At 42.6% G+C, this 20,181-nt stretch overlaps 1 protein-coding gene across 3 annotated transcripts in view; it reads right to left on the reverse strand.

Moving 5' to 3' along the window:
* Window positions 1–20,181, reverse strand: part of CCDC138 (coiled-coil domain containing 138) — a 92,821-nt gene that overhangs the window by 42,757 nt on the left and 29,883 nt on the right. For all 3 annotated transcript variants that reach the window (XM_077482608.1, XM_077482607.1, XM_077482609.1), the window contains exons 6-7: window positions 6,820–6,939; window positions 3,165–3,242 (exon numbers count right to left, since the gene is read on the reverse strand). In XM_077482608.1, the coding sequence (XP_077338734.1) occupies window positions 3,165–3,242; window positions 6,820–6,939 (198 nt within the window). The remainder of the gene's footprint in view (window positions 1–3,164; window positions 3,243–6,819; window positions 6,940–20,181) is intronic.

Raw genomic sequence — 20,181 nt, forward strand, 5'->3', positions numbered from 1 at the left:
AAACTTTTTTTTTTTTTTTTTTCACAAAGTTGTCACTAAATGATATATTGCTCACGCATGCCATGGGCATATGTGAAATGACACCCCAAAATAAATTCTGCTGCTTCTCCTGAGTACGGGGATACCACATATGTGGGACTTTTTGGGAGCCTAGCCGCGTACGGGGCCCCGAAAACCAAGGACCGCCTTCAGGCTTTCTAAGGGCGTTACAGTTTTGAAGGCAATAAAATGCCAAGATGGCACAAACCCCCCCCAAATGACCCCATTTTGGAAAGTAGACACCCCTAAATTTAGGGGTACACTAGTGAGACTAGGTAATAAATGGCGGGTGCCCTGAAACTATAAAAAAAAACTAACCAACCAGCGTCACCTGTAACAGTTATATGGTGATCACTGGTGAAAGGGTTAACTAGGGGGCAATCAGGGGGCTTTATGCGGTAGTATATGGGGGTCCCTGGCGCTATAAAAAGCTGCGGCGAACCTAAATACCTACCTGCCTAACTAGCGTCACCTGTGACACTAATACAGTGATCAGAAAAACGATCGCTTATTAGGCTGGGTTCACACTGGAGCGATGTGGGAACGCCACGAATGCGCGGCGGGTTCCCGCATCACATGCCTCCCGGCGGCAGTTCACACTGCCCTATGCGAACTGCTGGGAGTGTCAGTGAAATGTTAATGACACCCCCAGATCAGTTCGCATATCGCAGTGCGATCTACAAACTCGGATCGCATGGTGTGAACACCCATGCGATCCGATTCTGCTGCGGACCAAAAAAAGGGTCCCGTGCGAGTTTGCGGCGGGTGCGGCGGGTGCGACACGAATTCAGCCATACTATCTGTATGGCTGAACTCGAATCGCACAGAGATCGGATGTCATTTGCACTGCAGTGCGGTGCGAATCACATCCGTTCTCATAAACCGCTGCAATGTGAACCCAGCCTTAGTGACACTGGCGACGGGGGGTGATCACGGGGTTAAACCTTTATTGGGGGGTTAGGGGGGTACCTTAGAACTAAAGGGGGCTAACCCTAACTGCCCTAACAGTTATTACAGTCACAAATGACACCCGCCGGGTGATCAGGGGGTTAAACCTTTATTAGGTAATAAATGGCGGGTGCCCTGAAACTATAAAAAATAACTAACCAACCAGCGTCACCTGTAACAGTTATATGGTGATCACTGGTGAAAGGTTTAACTAGGGGGCAATCAGGGGGCTTTATGCGGTAGTATATGGGGGTCCCTGGCGCTATAAAAAGCTGCGGCGAACCTAAATACCTACCTGCCTAACTAGCGTCACCTGTGACACTAATACAGCGATCAGAAAAATGATCGCTTATTAGGCTGGGTTCACACTGGAGCGATGCCGGAACGCCATGAATCCGCGGCGGGTTCCCGCATCGCATGCCTCCCGGCGGCAGTTCACACTGCCCTATGCGAACTGCTGGGAGTGTCAGTGAAATGTTAATGACACCCCCAGATCAGTTCGCATATCGCAGTGCGATCTGCAAACTCGGATCGCATGGTGTGAACACCCATGCGATCCGATTCTGCTGCGGGCCAAAAAAAGGGTCCCGTGCGAATTTGCGGCGGGTGCGACACGAATTCAGCCATACTATCTGTATGGCTGAACTCGAATCGCACAGAGATCGGATGTGATTTGCACTGCAGTGCGGTGCGAATCACATTCGTTCTCATAAACCGCTGCAATGTGAACCCAGCCTTAGTGACACTGGCGAGGGGGGGTGATCACGGGGTTAAACCTTTATTGGGGGGGTTAGGGGGGCACATTAGAACTAAAGGGGGCTAACCCTAACTGCCCTAACAGTTATTACAGTCACAAATGACACCAATGCAAAAAAAAAAAAAATGCAATTGGTGTCACTGTGACTGGGGGGGGGGGCAGGGGTAATTGGGGGGTGATCGGGGGGTAAAGGGGGGGTGTGAGTGTGCCTGGCATGTTCTACTGTGTAGTGTAGTGCTTGTGCAACTCACCGATGCTCTCTCCTCGGTGCCGGAACGAAAAATACAGACACGGAGGAGAGAATACATCACTTCCTCTCCTGTGTTTACATTACAGAAGAGGAAGTGATGTCATGGGACATTTTCATTCGTCGGGAGCGATCGCGAGGGGGTGGCCATGAATGAATGGCCGTCCCCTCGTCCGGGATCGCTCCCGAACGAATACCGACCGCCGCAGGCACCGGGCGGGGGCCCGATCGGGCCCCCGACCCGCGGGCAGGCAAGGACGTACATGTAAGCCCTTATGCCTGCCCGTGCCATTCTGTCGACGTACATCGTCGTGCGGCGGTCGGCAAGTGGTTAAAAACCCCAGTATTTTTTACTTTATGCTATAAACATATCTAATATATTTTATATATTTTTTTTAAATCAAATTTCTTCATAAATTTTGGCCAAAATGTATTCTGCTACATGTTTTTGATAAAAATAAAATCCCAATAAGTGGTCACTGTACTAACACTGGCTGGGAATGGGTTAACATCTAGGGCAATCAAGGGCTGCTTAACTATGTGTAAAGTGTGCTACTTTTACTAACTGATCTCTAAATTTCAAAGCAGGGATTAGCGTTGGGTTCAGGCGTGTTCAGATCTGTAGTCCCAACCCATGTGAGTAATCCGGGCCAGGAAGCCGACAGCAAAGAGCCAATCATAGGCAGTGAGGCATTTCCCGGTCTGCAGCTTCAAAGATCAGGAAACGCCTCACTGCCTATGAGTGGCGGTGTGCTGTTGGTTTCCTGGCGGGATTGCTCAGGTGGGTTGGGATTACGATCCCGAACACGCTTGAGCCCAACACGGGCAGGGATGAGAAACACAGAGATCATTCCCTGTGTACAGAGCTCTGTGTTGAATGCCAACACAGAGCTGTGGGCTGTGAACGCACACAGCCCTTCAGCGGGTCCCAGGCGTGAATCATTGGTCGGGACATGCTGACATGCGTATGGGTGCCCTAAACCCAGAATTAGGCAGCGACGTAAGGGTACATTGCTTTGTCTACAGTAGCTGCTTGTCCAAGTAAACTGTGGGTGGTCACTAAGTAGCTATTTAGTTCTTATGTGCACCAGTGCTAAGAGACCCAGGGATTGTGGGATATGTAGTTTATTCATAGGAAGTGTCAGTGCTATAATTAGCAGTAATAAAACTTACTTGCAAATTTTCCAGACGCGACTGCACTTTTCTAGCTTGAATTTCCAATTTCTTGTTTTGTTCACTTACTTCATTCAGCTGCAAAGATACAGAGAACACATTACAGAATGCAAGATTTTATTCTGGAGAGGGAAGCAACATGGTGCCTAAAATGCACTCTCTCAATAAACAATACCAAATGGTGCGGGACCTTTCCTACATCTCAACATAACTTACAACAAGAACAAGTTTAGTCACTTAATTGTAAGTACAGTCACACACTACTCTACAGTTTTCTGCAAAGTAGAAAAAGTATGGAAATTCCCTATTAGTCTCCCCCAACAAAAGATTTCCTTTTACCTCCTGTTTTGGCGAGAACCAAAATCCATCAGGTTCAAGTTCTGGTACAATGATTACCAATAGAAATATAGAGGGTGGACCACCCAAGGGGAAATAATCTTTAAAAGGTAGCAGCATTAATCATGGAAATTGAAATGCAATGACAGCTTTTTTTTTTTTTTTAAACTGCACACTGATATTGGAGGTTAAAATGGTGCAGCATTCATACTTTCAAAACGGTGCCTTGCGGCTGCATTTAGTGAAACAAGTGACAAACACCTGAAAAGGAACAGGAAAGAGGGAGGATTAGAGTGTGGACAGAACCCCACACAGATCAACTTCTTGTAAGGGAATGACGACATCACATCCCTCAAATAGTAGCATTCCTTCACCACCTCTCACTAGTGCTGTGGAACAAATTACAGAAGGATTACATATAGATATTATGAAATATGGATAATGCAAAAGAGAACACCATTTTCAACTTTCAATTTCAGAGTGTTTAACCATCTCAATACAGGGCACTTTCACTCCCCTCCTGCCCAATCAATTTTTCAGCTTTCAGCGCTGTCACACCTTGAATGACAATTGCGCAGCCATGCAACGCTAATGTGCAATTTTTACCATTTTCTTCACACAAAAAGATTTCTTTTGGTGATATTTAATCACTGCTGGATTTTTTAGCACCAATATGCCGCACTTACGGTCACCATGTGGGGGCTGCGCTGGGCGTTTGTGGTCTCCCTGCTGGGTGTCTGGAGGTCTGTATGTGCTGATCGCCATAGCGCTGTTCTGCCGCCATTTTATCTGTCCTTTCACTGTGTACAGTTGTTTGTCTGCCATTTTTGATGTGCCTCAGTGGAAAGCATGGCCAGGGGCCATTTTTCTGTAGCACAGCGGGCATTTTCTTTGTGATTATTTCCATTATACAGGGCAGTCGGGGTCATTTTGTTGTAGCCCAGTGCGGTTTTTAGCCTCAGCGCTGGTCCCTGCTGCTCAGAATGGCACGGTTTTGTACTCAGGACACCTGGGAGCTGATACTGGAGGCAGACACCTGTAAACTGAACGGCGCAGTACTCGGTCGGGGAGGCGAGTCCTGCGGTGGGGGTCCCTCAGTCTGCAGCAGCTAGGAGGGTGGAACTGTGCACCTGTCCTAAGTCCCCAAGGGTGGCAGACAGGGTGGGTCAGCATGGCTTCATAAACTGGTGTTTCTTCAGCAGAACTCCCTGTAATTGCAATAGGCTCATCTGCAAACAGTGCAGTGCCTTTGGACACTTTGTTGGCGGTCCTTGAAATGTTCGTTGCCAGGATGGAGGCATTGTGCGGGCACAAAGATGGTAAAAAGTAGCCCCTGTCCCCTGTCCTCCGGAGAGAGCTCTGACGCAGACTCGGGTCCCACTGAGACTGACGGCCCCTGAGCTGTTTCAGACGACGCTGACCAGGACCGATCAGACAGTGAGGATGAGTCCCCGTCCGAGTCCACACAAGGCAAAGCGCTAGTTGGAGCACTTATCACAGCTGTGCGTGATACCCTGAAAATTCAGGATAAAGCAGGTTCCTCTGCTGAAGTAGCGTCCCCTTTTGGGTCCCGTAAGCCAGCCCGTACACCTAAGGTGTTTCCGTATCTGACTTATTTCGATAAGTTCATATACAAGGAATGGGGAAGCCCGCAACGGACCTTCTCGCCCCCTAAAAGAGTGGCGGTACACTACCCCTTTGAGGAGAACTTCCTTAAAAAATGGTCAGCTCCTCCGGTCGTGGTCCCCTCAGTATCCAGGTTAAACAAAGTAACCACGATCCCGGTAGAGGGGACTTCTGACTTTAAGGACCCTACCTACAGGAAGGCCGAGGCAGTGGCCCGTTCCTTGTTTACGGTTGTGAGGTCAGCAATACGACCAGTACTGGCCACAGCACTTGTGTCACAGACACTGAATGGGTCAAACGTTTGCACCACGAATTGGAGAAGCAGCAGGCCTCTCCTTTCTGAGTGGAACTAGCAGACCTGTTAGTGCACGGCCTTAAGTTCGTTTGTGACGCGGCCCTGGATACGCTTCTTTGCTCTCCAGGGCTTCAGTTTCAGCAGTGGTGCTGCGGCGCCTGATTTGGCTAAAATGCTGGTCTGCAGACCAGGCATCTCAAAAAACCTTGACGGATCTACCCGTCAAGGCTTTTTTCATTTTCTGTCTCAGTAAGCATGGCCAGCAAGAGAGGGTGAATACAATTTGTGAAGACAAAGGCAGTAATTAAAACATAACAGGAGTTTTAATCCTTCCCTACTCTATTCAAAACAACAACAAAAAATACAGGTTTGTAAAAATATAGGTAGTTCACATATAACTGCTTTTTAGGCCAGCCATAGACAGTTCGATTCATGTATGGTCAGGCTGAAAGTACCCAAGTTGATTGATCAACTTGGGTACAGCCACCCTGTCAGATTTAACATGAGATTAACCACTGTTCTCCCAGTGGGGATGGCTTCTCCCTCCCCTCCTCGGCGGGAGAACTCAATGTCTCTGCGGGAGGGATTTTCCCACCAAACTGACTGTGTTGGTGGGGGAATCAAGCGATTTTCTTTCCTACATAATGGGACTCATGTCATGAGATAACAATGGGGCTGACACTACTGGATTTGTTTTGAAAAAAAAAAAAAAAAAAAAAAAACCTTATCTTTATATTTGTGTCATTTTAGTTACTCAGAGAGCATTGAAGAAAAAATGCATCAACATGCCAGCCTGTCAACTAGCATTTTCAAAAGTAGACCAGCAACGGCAGCTCTTTAAATGATGAACTTTTTGTTAAACAGCAGAAATAGTTTTTAAACCAGAGGTCATTTGAATGTCTAAATTAGCTATTGTACCTCCTCTGCAATAAACTGGATAGGGCTTTTTATATCCTTGTGCCTGTGTCCAGGCCCTTCAACTACATGACAGCACATCAAGATAAAAGTACGCTCCTATTTCACAATGGGAATCAAGCTCTATAATTTTTCAGACTACTAGTCAATAACATGGTGAGAAGGATAGGCTACACATTGATCTTTTTTTACCAAATAACCCCCCCCCCCCCCCCAAAAAAAACAGCAGTTTCCCTAAAGAAAGGGCATTTTTTCTAGGGTTATAGGATTTACAGAGTTATCCTATGTGCACCAATGACGACAACTAAAGCACAGCATATCCAGAGCGTGAAACACCAACAAAGAGGACCAGGTTTTTAGTTCAGTTTGTAAACCATACTCGGAAAGGTTTCTGATCATCTTATCTTGTTCTGACCTGTAATGTAATAAGTGGGTCAGAGTTAATTCATTGGATAAGTATTACAAAAAGAGGCGGTTTCTTGCCTGTTTTTTTAATGCGTCGTTCATTTCCTTCAAGGTGTCAAAAGAGGATTTTAGCCTTTTGTTTTCTTTAATCTTCTCTTTAAGAGCTTCTGACAGATGCTTTACCTCTGCATCATGCTGCTATAAAGCAAAGAATAACATGTGTGAGAGATGGCTTTAACTGAAAAAAGAAGATTTAATTCAGAATATTTGCAAAGAATTTCAACTTGACTTTTTACACACTTCCTTTTTACAGATCTTTTTATTTGTTCAGTTATGTATCCAATAACATCCTTTTTTTTTTTCTTTTTTTTGTTTTTTTTTACAAGCACGATAAAAAATAAACCAAATCAAAATTTAGAACACAGTTTACAAAGGAATAAATTATATAAAACCCATATCAGTGTTTTGTAATAAAAAGCCTGGAACGTTAAAAAACAAAAAAAAACACCACGCTAACATATAAACGTGGAATGAAAGTTAGAAAATGATAAACTGGGAACAGGCACAGTATTTATTACGGAGATAAATGCAATCTCTTTGTTAATGTACACTGAATTGCACATGAGCAGTTCACACCGACTGTGTGCTAGGATGACTCCACTCCTGCACATGCGTGCTAGTGATGTCATCTTGCGCTGGCCAAGCAAAACGGTCGAAGACTGGCACCTAGAAAAAGCCAGAGAGAAGATGCTGGCGTGGGACTTTGCAGGCGTTGGATTTTTGGAACAGAGGTATTTTTTACCTTTAGATCCGCTTAAAGAGATCTTAAAGAAAAGATCAGTACCATATGTAATCTATCCGCATGATACTTGATAGGATCAAAAAAACGGTATTGTCATGCTAAGCAGAACCATTGTGATACCAGTCTCTAAATCCTAATTCTTGTCATGGGGTCGTCACCCTCATACTTCCCCAGCCACCTGTGAGAGTCTTGGTAAATATCCAGTACATTTAGGTATAAAATGTGACTTTCTTCCCTTCCATTTAGGATATAGTGCTCTTGTTTGAGAGGTTAAAAGAAGATCTTCAGTCCAGCCAAAAAAAAAAAATATATATATATATATATATATATATATATATATATATAAGGGCAAGTTCACACCATACGTGCATGAAAACTGATGGGAAAACCATGCAATTTTCATTTGCAGAATCGTCAGTTTCACATCAATTTTCATGGGCATTTCAGTGAGACCTTATGCATGTTGATGTCAGTTTTCATGCACGTCAGTTATGTGCCCTATTCAAAGCACAGTGTGGATATCACTTCAGTTTTTCAATGCAGAAAACTGCATACACGTTGCAGATTCCTACGCCAAAAAAAATCCACACATGATACCAGTGTGGTGGTTTGAACAGGGCACATAGAGAACATTTTTATTTTATTTTTTCTGTGCCCTTGCAGAATGCATGCAGAGAAACTAACGTGTCTGCACATGGTGTGAACAAGGTCTAATAGCTACAATATTTGTAGCTGCTGACTTTAACCACTTCACCTACAGAATGTTTACCCCCCTTCCTGACCAGGCCATTCCTGCTGCAATTACAGCAGGAGGGGAGCTTGAGGAAGGCATGTATCATGAGGCGTGGGCCTATCAGGAAAACCTGTCACTTTGCCCTGAATGAAAAAAAAAAACAAAGCATTAAAGCATATGAGATGTTATCTAAAGCATCAATATAAACCAACTTATGGCAGATATGACCTAAAACAATCAGTCCACCCCCATGCCACACCATTGGAGCTAAAAAAAATGGTGAATAGTAAATATAATAAATATATACAGTATAAACACACACACTTGAAATGTAATATAACCGTGAATAAAATTGAAGAATAAGAATTCATCTTGCATCATATGGGGAAGAGGGGGGGGGGGTTCTTCCTTCCATAACTATGTGAAACAATATTAATTGGTTTTACATTTAGTACCCAATAAAAGCTGTATGAGTCAATATTAAAGCGGAGGTCCACCCACTGCTACAAAAATTAAAAGCCAGCAGCTACACATACTGCAGCTGCTGGCTTTTAATAGGAAATGCACCTTTCCTGGAGTCCATCAGTTGTCGGCACCACAGCTGATGTTTCCATCAGTTGTCGGGTGCTGCTACTGCCATTGCAGGTAGGGGAACCAGGCAGTGTAGCCTTACAGCTTCACGCTGGGAACCCTACTGCGCATGCGCGAGGCTCCGTTCCTCTCTCCTACTAGCCCGACAAGGGAAGGAGGACTGACCCAAACAGTGACATTAACAGCTGCAGCTGTGGCTCCCACAGAAGTGGGAACATGATATCCGATCCCCCTCCCAAAAGGTACCAAATGTGGAGGGGGGGGGGGGGGGGAATGAGCGGAAGCTACACTTTGCTTTAACATTTTGATCCTTGGGATGACTATGAAATCCATTGCTTTTCTCTATTCATTCAATTGCTTTTTCAGTTATGGAATGTGGCACCCTTTACCATTTTTACAGTATTGAGTTTCTATGATACCACCCAGTAGATTTCAAGCTCACAGAGCATTGATTAAGCACTTGTTTGGATTCATTTATTCACAAGAGGACATTTAATAATGCAATTTTATTTTGGGACTACACAAGGTTTATAAACTTTCACTACGTATTTCATACACATTTTTTTTTTTTAAATTGGTCATTATGAAACGGGACATTCACAGAACATTTTATTTAAATAATTATTTCATATTTATTCAGGACATACAGCTCTGCATTAATGTATAATTTTATTCACGGCTATATTATAAAAATGACCAATGACAATGAACGCCCCACTTTCAGACCGGACCATTTTGCTGGTCAAAGACCAGACCACTTTTTGCGATTCGGCACTGCGTCGCTTTAACTGACAATTGCGCGGTCGTGCGACATGGCTCCCAAACAAAATTGACGTCCTTTTTTTCCCACAAATAGAGCTTTCTTTTGGTGGTATTTGATCACCCCTGCGGTTTTTATTTTTTGCGCTATAAACAAAAATAGAGCGACAATTTTGAAAAAAAAACGCATTATTTTTTACTTTTTGTTATAATAAATATCCCCCAAAAATATATAAAAAAAAAAATTTTCCCTCAGTTTAGGCCGATACATATTCTTCTACATATTTTTGGTAAAAAAAAAAAAAAATCGCAATAAGCGATTATTGATTGGTTTGCGCAAACGTTATAGCGTTTACAAAATAGGGATAGTTTTATAGCATTTTTATTAATAATTTTTTATTTTTTTACTAGTAATGGCGGCGATCAGTGATTTTTATTGTGACTGCGACATTGTGGGGAACCCATCAGACATTTTTGACACATTTTTGGGACCATTGTCATTTATACAGTAATCACTGCTATATAAATGCAGTGATTCCTGTGTAAATGACACTGGCAGTGAAAGGGTTAACCAGTGGGTGGCAGTGTAAGGGTTAAGTGTTCCTAGGGGTGTGTTACTAACTGTGGGGGGGTTGGGCTTTCATTTAGTGAACGCTGATCTCTGCTCCAATCACATGGAGCAGAGATCAGCGTCACTAGTTGCTAGGCAGAATGGAGAAATGCTGTTTACACGGCATTTCCTCCATTCAGCCGTCCCGTGAGACGATCGCGGGGATGATCGAGTCCGCGGGTCCCGCGACCGGACTCACGGGGGTCCCGACCAGCGCGGGAGCGCGCCGCCGGCGGCACGCTCCCGATGGCAGGGCGGCATTGAAGATTGGACGTACATGTACGCCAATATGCCTGCCCGTGCCATTCGGTCAACGTACATCGTCGTGCGCTGGTCGGGAAGTGGTTAAAAAAGAGCTGCTCCATTAAAAAGAAATAATTGAATGAAATCCCAGCTCAAGTTTAACGTGTATGCCAAGTATCAAGCAAGTATAAATAGACACGGCTATTATTCAAAAGGCTATCATGTGCAATCCCTCCCTATGGTCTGGGCATACATGGCTCAATTTCAGCAATTCCTGCTTTTGAGTTAACCATTTCTGTAAACCAAGCACAAGTTCTAATTTTCATCACATCACTTTCATATCCCTGGCAGGAAAAGGCAGTGTGCCGACTTTCAAGCCAAAACCCACCACTGTCTACAGGACGTCATGATTTGCACTACATAAACAGATAATAGAGCACATGTTCTTTGCAAGACATACCAATGTGGAAATATTTAGAGGCGCTGTGCAATTTGATTTATTTCTGGAAGTGTTTCAAGATCTTTGCACTGGAAAATTACATAACTTTTATTTTGGGACATATGGTACAAAACTCTTTTTGATGTGCTTTATTTAAGAATTGTTACCAAGCTGGGAGTCACACCATGGAAACAGGGCCTTGCTCAAAGAAATATTAAGACCCAGTAAGAGATAAAATGCGAAAAATGATTGAATGAACCAAAGTTCAGGTGATGGATAACATAGACGACGTCAAGATTTTTCTTAGGATATCAGCAAGCAGGTCAAAACATAAAACTTAAATAAGCTGACTTTCATATAACCACACCTTATAAATGAACAAAAAAAAAACATTATTATGATTAATAGCTTGGACACAGTCGTGCTGGGTGTTTTTTTTTTTCTCATGTACATGAAAAGAGAAGATCGAATCTGAATGTATATGTGCTGTATTTTATTAAAAACACTGAACACACAAAAATAATACATAACAGCCCTATCAAAAAGTAAACATAAGTATATGAGAGCACGATGAGAGAAACATCTATCTATCTATACACACACACACACACACACACACACAAACATACATATTCACACACATATACATACACAAACACACAGTGTGTAAGCTTACCATACACAAGACTTTGTGCACTGACACTTACTGCCTTAGGGCCAGTACACACCACATGCAGTCCAGTGCATTTTTTCTGCATCAAAAATGCATGGAAAAGTAGGTTATATGGTTTTCAATAGCACAGTTCACAAAAGTGCTTGAAGTTCCAGTGCGTTTCAGTTATGCCGCGTACACACGATCAGACTTTCCGGCAGACTAGGTGCGACAGTCTTTCCGACGGACTTTGCAGCAGAGATCCGCCGGACTTTCAAAAGAATGGACTTGCCCACACACGCCAAAAGTCTGCCGGTTTCGAACGCGGTGGCGTACAACGGGACTAGAAAAAGGAAGTTCAAGCCCCAGTACGCCTTGGGCTCCTTCTGCTAATCTCGTGTTTATATTGTGTTAGTAGAAGTTTGGTTAGAGACGATTTGCGCTTTTCTTCAGCTTATTTCATTTGTTTTCTGCGGTTCAGTTTGTATCTGGTTTTCAGTGCATTGGTCAGTTCGTACCTGTATATCAAGGCGTTCTGGTCCGCTCGTTCCTGTTCTTCAGGTCGCTCTTTACAGGTCTTGCTGTTCTTCAGTGCGTTCGTTTAAGTTTGTTTGTTTGACCAGCCGACCGTTTTGAAGCCATGGTGCGTGGATGTACTCGTTCGAGTTTGTGCTGTGTGGGGGCTTGGTGTTGGGGTTAATACTTTGACCCGAACCCAGTCCATGAACAGGGCGAGGAGTTCATGGAAGAAGAATTGGCTGCGCCAGCGTGACCAATTCTCGCATATGCCTTTGCTTCATGAGATCCGTGAGAATAATCCTGAGGATTTCAGGAATTATCTCAGGATGCCGGCCCCCGTTTTTCCCCATCTGCTGGCTTTGCTGACCCCTTATATCAGCAGGCAGCATACCTGCATGCGGCAATCCATCACTCCGGAGCAGAGGCTAGTTGTCACATTGCGGTACTTGGCGACTGGGAGAATCCTTCAGGACCTCAAGTTCACGACAGGCATCTCCCCCCAGGCTCTGGGGATCATTATCCCAGAGACCTGTTCTGCCATTATTCAGGTCCTGCAGAAGGACTATAGTAAGATAGGTTTCATCCTTTAACCACTTCCCGACCGCCGCACATGGATGTACATAGGCAGAATGTCACAGGCAGGCATATTGGCGTACAGGTACGTCCAATTTTAAATGCCGCCGGCGGCGCGTTCGCGTGCCGGTCAGGACCCCCGTGAGTCCGGTCGCGGGTCCCACAGATATGATCCCCGCGGGCATACCCGCGATCTTCTCGTGGGGCGGCTGAACGAGGAGATGCCGTTGTAAACAGCATCTCCTCGTTCTGCCTAGCAACAAGTGACACTGATCTCTGCTCCATGTGATTTGAGCAAAGATCAGTGTTCACTAAAACAAAGCCCAGCCCCCCACAGTTAGTAACACGCCCCCAGGAACACTTAACCCCTTCACTGCCAGTGTCATTTACACAGGAATCACTGCATTTGTATAGTAGTAATTGCTGTATAAATGACAATGGTCCCAAAAATGTCCGATCTGTCCGCCCTAATGTCGCAGTCACAATAAAAATCATTGATCGCCGCCATTACTAGTAAAAAAAATAAAATAAATAATATTATTAATAAAAATGCCATAAAACTATCCCCTATTTTGTAAAAGCTATAACTTTTGCGCAAACCAATCAATAATCGCTTATTGCGATTTTTTTTTACCAAAAATATGTAGAAGAATATGTATCGGCCTAAATTGAGGGAAAAAAATTGTTTTTTTTATATTTTTTTGGGGGGATATTTATTATAACAAAAAGTAAAAAATGTGTTTTTTTCAAAATTGTCGCTCTATTTTTGTTTATAGCGCAAAAAATAAAAACCGCAGGGGTGATCAAATACCACGAAAAGAAAGCTCTATTTGTGGGGAAAAAAAGGACGTCAATTTTGTTTGGCAGCCACGTCGCACAACCACGCAATTATCAGTTAAAGCGACGCAGTGCCGAATCGCAAAAAGTGGTCTGGTCTTAAGCCAGCAATATGGTCCGGTCTGTAAGTGGTTAACATTACATTATATGTATTTAATGTTTACTAATGTCTTGTATTAATTTCATCATTACCTAATTACTATGATTGGAATATGCTGTGAATGTCCCCTTTATCTTCATGCATGCAGGATTTTATTTTTTAAACTCCTTTTTTGGCCTACATGCATATTTGCCTTCACTAACCTCCCCAGCATGCAATCCTGGGCCCATATACACCTATAGCTTAGTCCCTTTAACAATGCATATGGTCAGCTCCATTGTACTGTTTTCCCCGAAAGACCCGCTCAAGTGTCTCCAAATGTAATATGTGGTCTTAAATTAATTAGAACCCTCCCCCACCCTCTCAAATGTCTCCAAATGTAATGTGCGGTCTTAAATTTAGAACCCCACCCCCATACAATTTTATCAATGGGCTATCAGAGAGGGTGAGGAATCTGATAAGTGGGCCTTATATTTTTTACTTTTTAAAATACTACTTTTAAAAATTTTTATACTGCTGTTATGCAAGAATGTTTAGTGTAGTTTTGATGACAGTGGTGTCGGCACAATATGAATTTATGTACGTGGACCTGGGGAAGAACGTCGGATGGAGGAGTCTTCACCCAGGCGGAGTTCTGTCAGCGTCTCCAGACTGGTGGCCTAGGATTGCCACCTGATACCGAGAACGTTGAGGGACTCCCCTTTGTATTCATCGCAGATGAAGCCTTCGGTCTGGGCAAGCACTTGATGAGGCCGTTTCCCCCAATGGACCCTCACCCCCGAGAGGAGGGTTTTTAACTACCGGCTGGCCAAAGCTAGAAGTGTTGTGGAGAAGACCTTCAGGATAATGGCCAGCTAGTTCCATTTATTTCTCTCAGCAATCAATCATATAATCCTGTGCTGTTGCATACGTCATTTTTTAAGAAGCATTCCCAACATATATCACGTCAGTTGGGCCTGAGGCTGGACTTGCAGAATCTGTACTCACAGGCCTGGATACAGGCAGTACTGGCTTGGCCCCCCCAAACCGGCCATCAAGTGCGGGACAGGTATGTCAGTTATTTTAATGGTAGGGGGGCCATTGCAATGCCAGAACATATTTAACCTTTCAATTAATAAAAAATTTTATATTATAAAAAATGTTCTTGTTTGCTTTTGTTTTTGGCTGTCTCCTAGGTTCTCCTAGTGGCAGGTGGCTTTCCCTTTAGTAAATAAGCCCCTTTGTCACTGTAAACACAAAATGAATTCCAAAGCTGGTATTGAGTATTGAAAGAAGAAGCCACACACATTGTTGTGTTTTTACATTTTTACTGTGTGCACAAACATGTGCGTTTTTCTTAAAAACGTGATTCAACTTTTTTTTTTTTTTTTTTGGCGTTTTATATTTTTTACTCAATATAAAAAAAAAAATATTAGTTTTTTTGACCGATCAGCAGTCTGCCTTGTTTACATAAGCAGACCGCTGCTCCATCTCTTCTCTGAATAGACGGTGGGTCGCGGCGGCCATCACGGCTACCGGACCCACTGATTGGCCCCCCAGCTATGTCCAATCACAGCGGGAGAGGCGAACACACCACCTGCACCGCGTGTATAAAAAAAAAAAAAAAAAATCACGTACAGGTACATGATTTTGGGCAGCTGGGATGCCCTGGCACAGCATATATGCAGTGGGTGGTCCGGAATTGTTAAAGTGTGATAAATATGCAAAAAAAAAAAAATTTAAAAATGTAATCAGAAAGGGGGCAAATACTTTTTCACAGCACTGTACACAGAATGTGGAGGCCAGATTTTTTATTTCTGATAATCCCTTTTTCTGAAGCAGACAGGAAATCTGGTTGTCTGCCTCCTTGTTCTTTTCTTTAATAACAAAAAGTAGCAGACTCCCTCTTGTTCCTCCTCACAAACATCCAGTATTTTACCCTCTACACCTTTTCCATAACCCTAACCTGAACAAAAGGCCTCTGTCTAATTTGCATAGAGACTAGGATTCAAAGCAAAACTAGCTAACCAAAAAGGGACGTATTAAAGCCCAACTCAAGGCAAACCGTTTTCTTTCTTTTTTTTGGGATGGAGTGGAGAAACATTTGAATCTACATGAAGTTTTCACTGTTGCCTTTGAACCCATTGCATAAATCTCCCATTGCTTTCCTTTTTTTTTTTTTTCGTTGTCACCAGGGCAGGAAGAGAGAGGATTCTCTCCAACAGGGCCTCAGTAAAAGCACGTTTGGTTTGATATAATGAGTGTGAAAAGATTACTTTTTGTTTGCACCCCTGTTGGGCAGATATCCCACACTTCCTGTGTGGTCACCACGGCTCGTACACGTGTGTCGATTATGAAGAAATTTTCATCAACGCTGCTCCTATAGCATTTATGTGGGTTTTTTTTTTTGCTTTCTTGGCGCTTTAAAAAAGCTTTGAGAATGCTTGATAAAAGCTTGTGGAAGCGTTGCTTTTCTAGTGTTTAAAGTGGAGGTGATGTGGAGGAAATGATCTACTCTGAGGTGCGCTTAGGTTGTGATGTGATAGCAGAAATTTCTGTGATTTTTCTGTAAGGTGGATTTGTATACTTTGATCTCTCTGACATTTGGCTGGGTGCAGCTCAACTTTGCAGACACAAAGCTTTTGCCGCTGACAATAATGCACAATGCCTCTGCTCCCACAGAAGTGCTTGCTGGTTGATGCTTTTGTCTGAACACACAAGCAAATAGTGTTACCACACAGCTGTGCTGTATAAGTAGGAAGTGGCTGGAGCTGCTCTGTCCTAGTTCTCCATTATTTCCCAGTGCATTCTGGGATAGCAAAGCCTCCACTGTCTCTCTGCCAATGCCCAGCTAACACTTTATAAAATGTTTCACCAACATGTCAAAAATGGTCTTGGTTCTGTTAAGGTGTGGCTACAGAGCCATTACCACTGAAATCAATGGAGGAGGCTGGCAAGCATCGATGCCTCATGAAAGCGTCATGCTGCTTAATTTTTAGCATGACACAACACAATGCTACCGCTGTGTGAACAGCAGTGTGTAGTGCCCATTGTAATATTCATGTGAGGCAATGAAGGGCAGTAATGAGGCTTTAAAATCTCTGAATAGATGTTGCTTAAATGCAGGGTATTGATGCACGTGTTAACAAGCGCTAGAGAGAGCAAGTGAGGGTAAATTAAAAAAAAACAAAAAACTTCTAGCTGAAATTAGGCATTAAACTGCTGGTATTAAGGTCTTTGTAGATCCAGATATTTTAAATACAAGATCCACCAGAGCTTTGTATTTAATAAACAAACATCAATATTATAATCTGAAACCTCACCACAGAAAGAGAGCCAGCTAGATTATTGCCCATTAAACTACTCTATTTAAAGCTTTGCATCTCACATTAATAAAAGCATTAACTAAAAACTCAAAAGAGAATCCAGAACGCGCCAGTAGTCCTATATTTATTACAGTATAAAACTAAAAAAAAAAAATTGTAAAAGTATCCAAATAACTACGGGTCATCCACTCTGTCCATATTGATTCCATTTGGCTGAGCTGCAAATTCCAGAGAACACCGATTGTGGTCAGTGGGTGTTAACCTAAAACATAGTGCAGATGAGTCCGCGAGAGTGGTGGGAGATGATATTAAATCTATCGCATGGCAAGGAAGAAGTGGTGCTCTTTTATCAGCACCTGTAGTTTGTGACTACAATCCACCTTGACTTTCTGGGACTTCAACCACAAACTATTGGCACACAGTATGAATGATTTTTTTGGCTACTTCTGTGAGAAGCTTTTTTTTTTTAAATCAAAAAATGACTACATACTTAACTATGCTAATGCGCTCTTGTGTCTCTTGCTTTGGGGATAAACATCTAAAAAATATCACAACAAAAAGCTAATATCACACGAGTGCCGAAAGATGCTCTGGTATAAGGTAGAAGTCAGCATCTTTTTTTTTTATATAGCAAAGACACTGGGATACATAACGTTATTTAACAGAGGGGATGGCATGATCATAATACTTTACAGTATATAGTAATACTTTAACCACTTTCAGACCGGACCAATTTGCTGGTCAAAGACCAGACCACTTTTTGCGATTCGGCACTGCGTCGCTTTAACTGACAATTGCGCGGTCGTGCGACGTGGCTCCCAAACAAAATTAACGTCCTTTTTTTCCCACAAATAGAGCTTTCTTTTGGTGGTATTTGATCACCCCTGCGGTTTTTATTTTTTGCGCTATAAACAAAAATAGAGCGATAATTTTGAAAAAAAACGCATTATTTTTTACTTTTTGTAATAATAAATATCCCCCAAAAATATATAAAAAAACATTTTTTTCCCTCAGTTTAGGCCGATACGTATTCTTCTACATATTTTTGGTAAAAAAAAAAATCGCAATAAGCGATTATTGATTGGTTTGCGCAAAAGTTATAGCGTTTACAAAATAGGGATAGTTTTATAGCATTTTTATTAATAATTTTTTATTATTTTTTTTTTACTAGTAATGGCGGCGATCTGCGATTTTTATTGTGACTGCGACATTGTGGGGGACCCATCGGACATTTTTGACACATTTTTGGGACCATTGTCATTTATACAGTAATCACTGCTATATAAATGCAGTGATTCCTGTGTAAATGACACTGGCAGTGAAAGGGTTAACCAGTGGGTGGCAGTGTAGGGGTTAAGTGTTCCTAGGGGTGTGTTACTAACTGTGGGGGGGTTGGGCTTTCATTTAGTGTACACTGATCTCTGCTCCAATCACATGGAGCAGAGATCAGCGTCACTAGTTGCTAGGCAGAATGGAAAAATGTTGTTTATACAGCATTTCCTCCATTCGGCCACTCCGTGAGACAATCGCGGGGATGCCCGCGGCGATCGAGTCCGCAGGTCCCGCGACCGGACTCACGGGGGTCCCGACCACCGCGGGAGCGCGCCGCCGGCGGCGCGCTCCCGATGGCACGGCGGCAACGAATATTGGACGTACATGTACGCCAATATGCCTGCCCGTGCCATTCTGTCGACGTACATCGTCGTGCGCTGGTCGGGAAGTGGTTAAGTGGCTTTACAACCACTTTAAGTAAAAATTCAATTGGACTTTGGCCACGGGTCTGTGGCTCAGGACAGTAAATGTTGTACATGGAGAAGACCGAGGCCTCGTTCACACCATGGTGCAAGAGCTAAAGAAATAAAAAAAAAAAAAAAAAAAAACAATGGTTCTTTATGTGCCCTGTTCACACCACAATGTGCAGATTTTTTTCTGAGCAGGAATCTGCAACGTGTATGCAGTTTTTTTTCACATAAAAAAAAAAAAAAAAAAAAAAAAACAGGGCACATAACCGACGTGCATGAAAACTGATGTAAACTGATGTAAACTGATGTGAGACTGATGCAAGTGAAACCTGCGCAGTTTTGCCCTTCGGTCCCCATCAGTATACATGCACCTATGGTGTGAACAAGCCCCGTTAAAGTTGTTTGCCTTGATGGCTTCAAAAATCTAAATTTACAAGGGAGTAAAATATGGTGTTTAAGTTGAACAAACAGAAACTCTAAAATAAATGAATGAATTTGTAACACTTTTTCATATTTACTACAAAGACAATGTGAGGAAATATTTGTAATCATGAGATAGAGACAGAGTATGTGTGTGTCATTTGAGAGTATATATATATATATATATATATACATACATACATACATATACATATACATACATATATACATATACATATATACACACACACACACACACACACACACAAGATTTGTGGTCTCACTATGTGTTCCCTGAAACTGGTTTGATGGTTAACCCCACCTGTTGGACAAAAATGGTAATTTAAAGTAAAACAATTTTTATCCAAACTTGTCCTCTAATCACACCAAGAGTTCATATTTTGCGAAGACCCAAATGTAGCTTACAGCGTTACAGTGGAGCTCCCGGCAAACAGCTACATCAATTACTAACATTTTAGCTGCCAAGTAATTCGCAATTCTGCTCAGATCCAGCACTGCTCCTTCTATAGAACCTCTCTGTCCCCAGCCTGCATACCGAACAATAAAAAAAAAAAACATAAAATAAGCAGGTTTCTGACCGAGGAAGCAGTATAGATATCCAGGAAGTAGCAGAGGTATGTGCATCATAACAATGGCTAAGCAAAATTACAAATCCATGGGCAGGAAAACAACAATACAACAATACAGTACAAAAGTTTTAGCCACTTGTGAAGCAATGATATAAAGTGAGGATGCTTTCAAGAATAATTAATGAATATTTTTTATTTTTTTTTATCAATTAACAACTTAAACAGTTAAACAAACCAAGACGACAAATACCTTAAATGGAATCAATATTTGGGGTGTCTACCCTCTGCCTTTAAAAACCTTGAATTACCTACACTTACAACCCACAGTTAATTGGTAGTTTTAGCAATCTCACTCACTTTGGTCTGTTCGTGTAATTCCAGGCAGCCTCTGTGATGTTGAGATGAGGGCTCTGTAGGGGCCATGCCATCTTTTCTAGGACTCCTAGTTCTTTTCATTGAAGATTGTTCTTTATGAGACATCGGCTGTATGTTTGGGGTCATCGTCCTGCTGCAGAATGAATATGG

Source organism: Lithobates pipiens, unplaced genomic scaffold, assembly GCF_037356315.1.
Source record: "Lithobates pipiens isolate NorthernLeopardFrog02 unplaced genomic scaffold, aLitPip1_a1.2 Scaffold_16, whole genome shotgun sequence".
Lineage (NCBI taxonomy): Eukaryota > Metazoa > Chordata > Amphibia > Anura > Ranidae > Lithobates > Lithobates pipiens.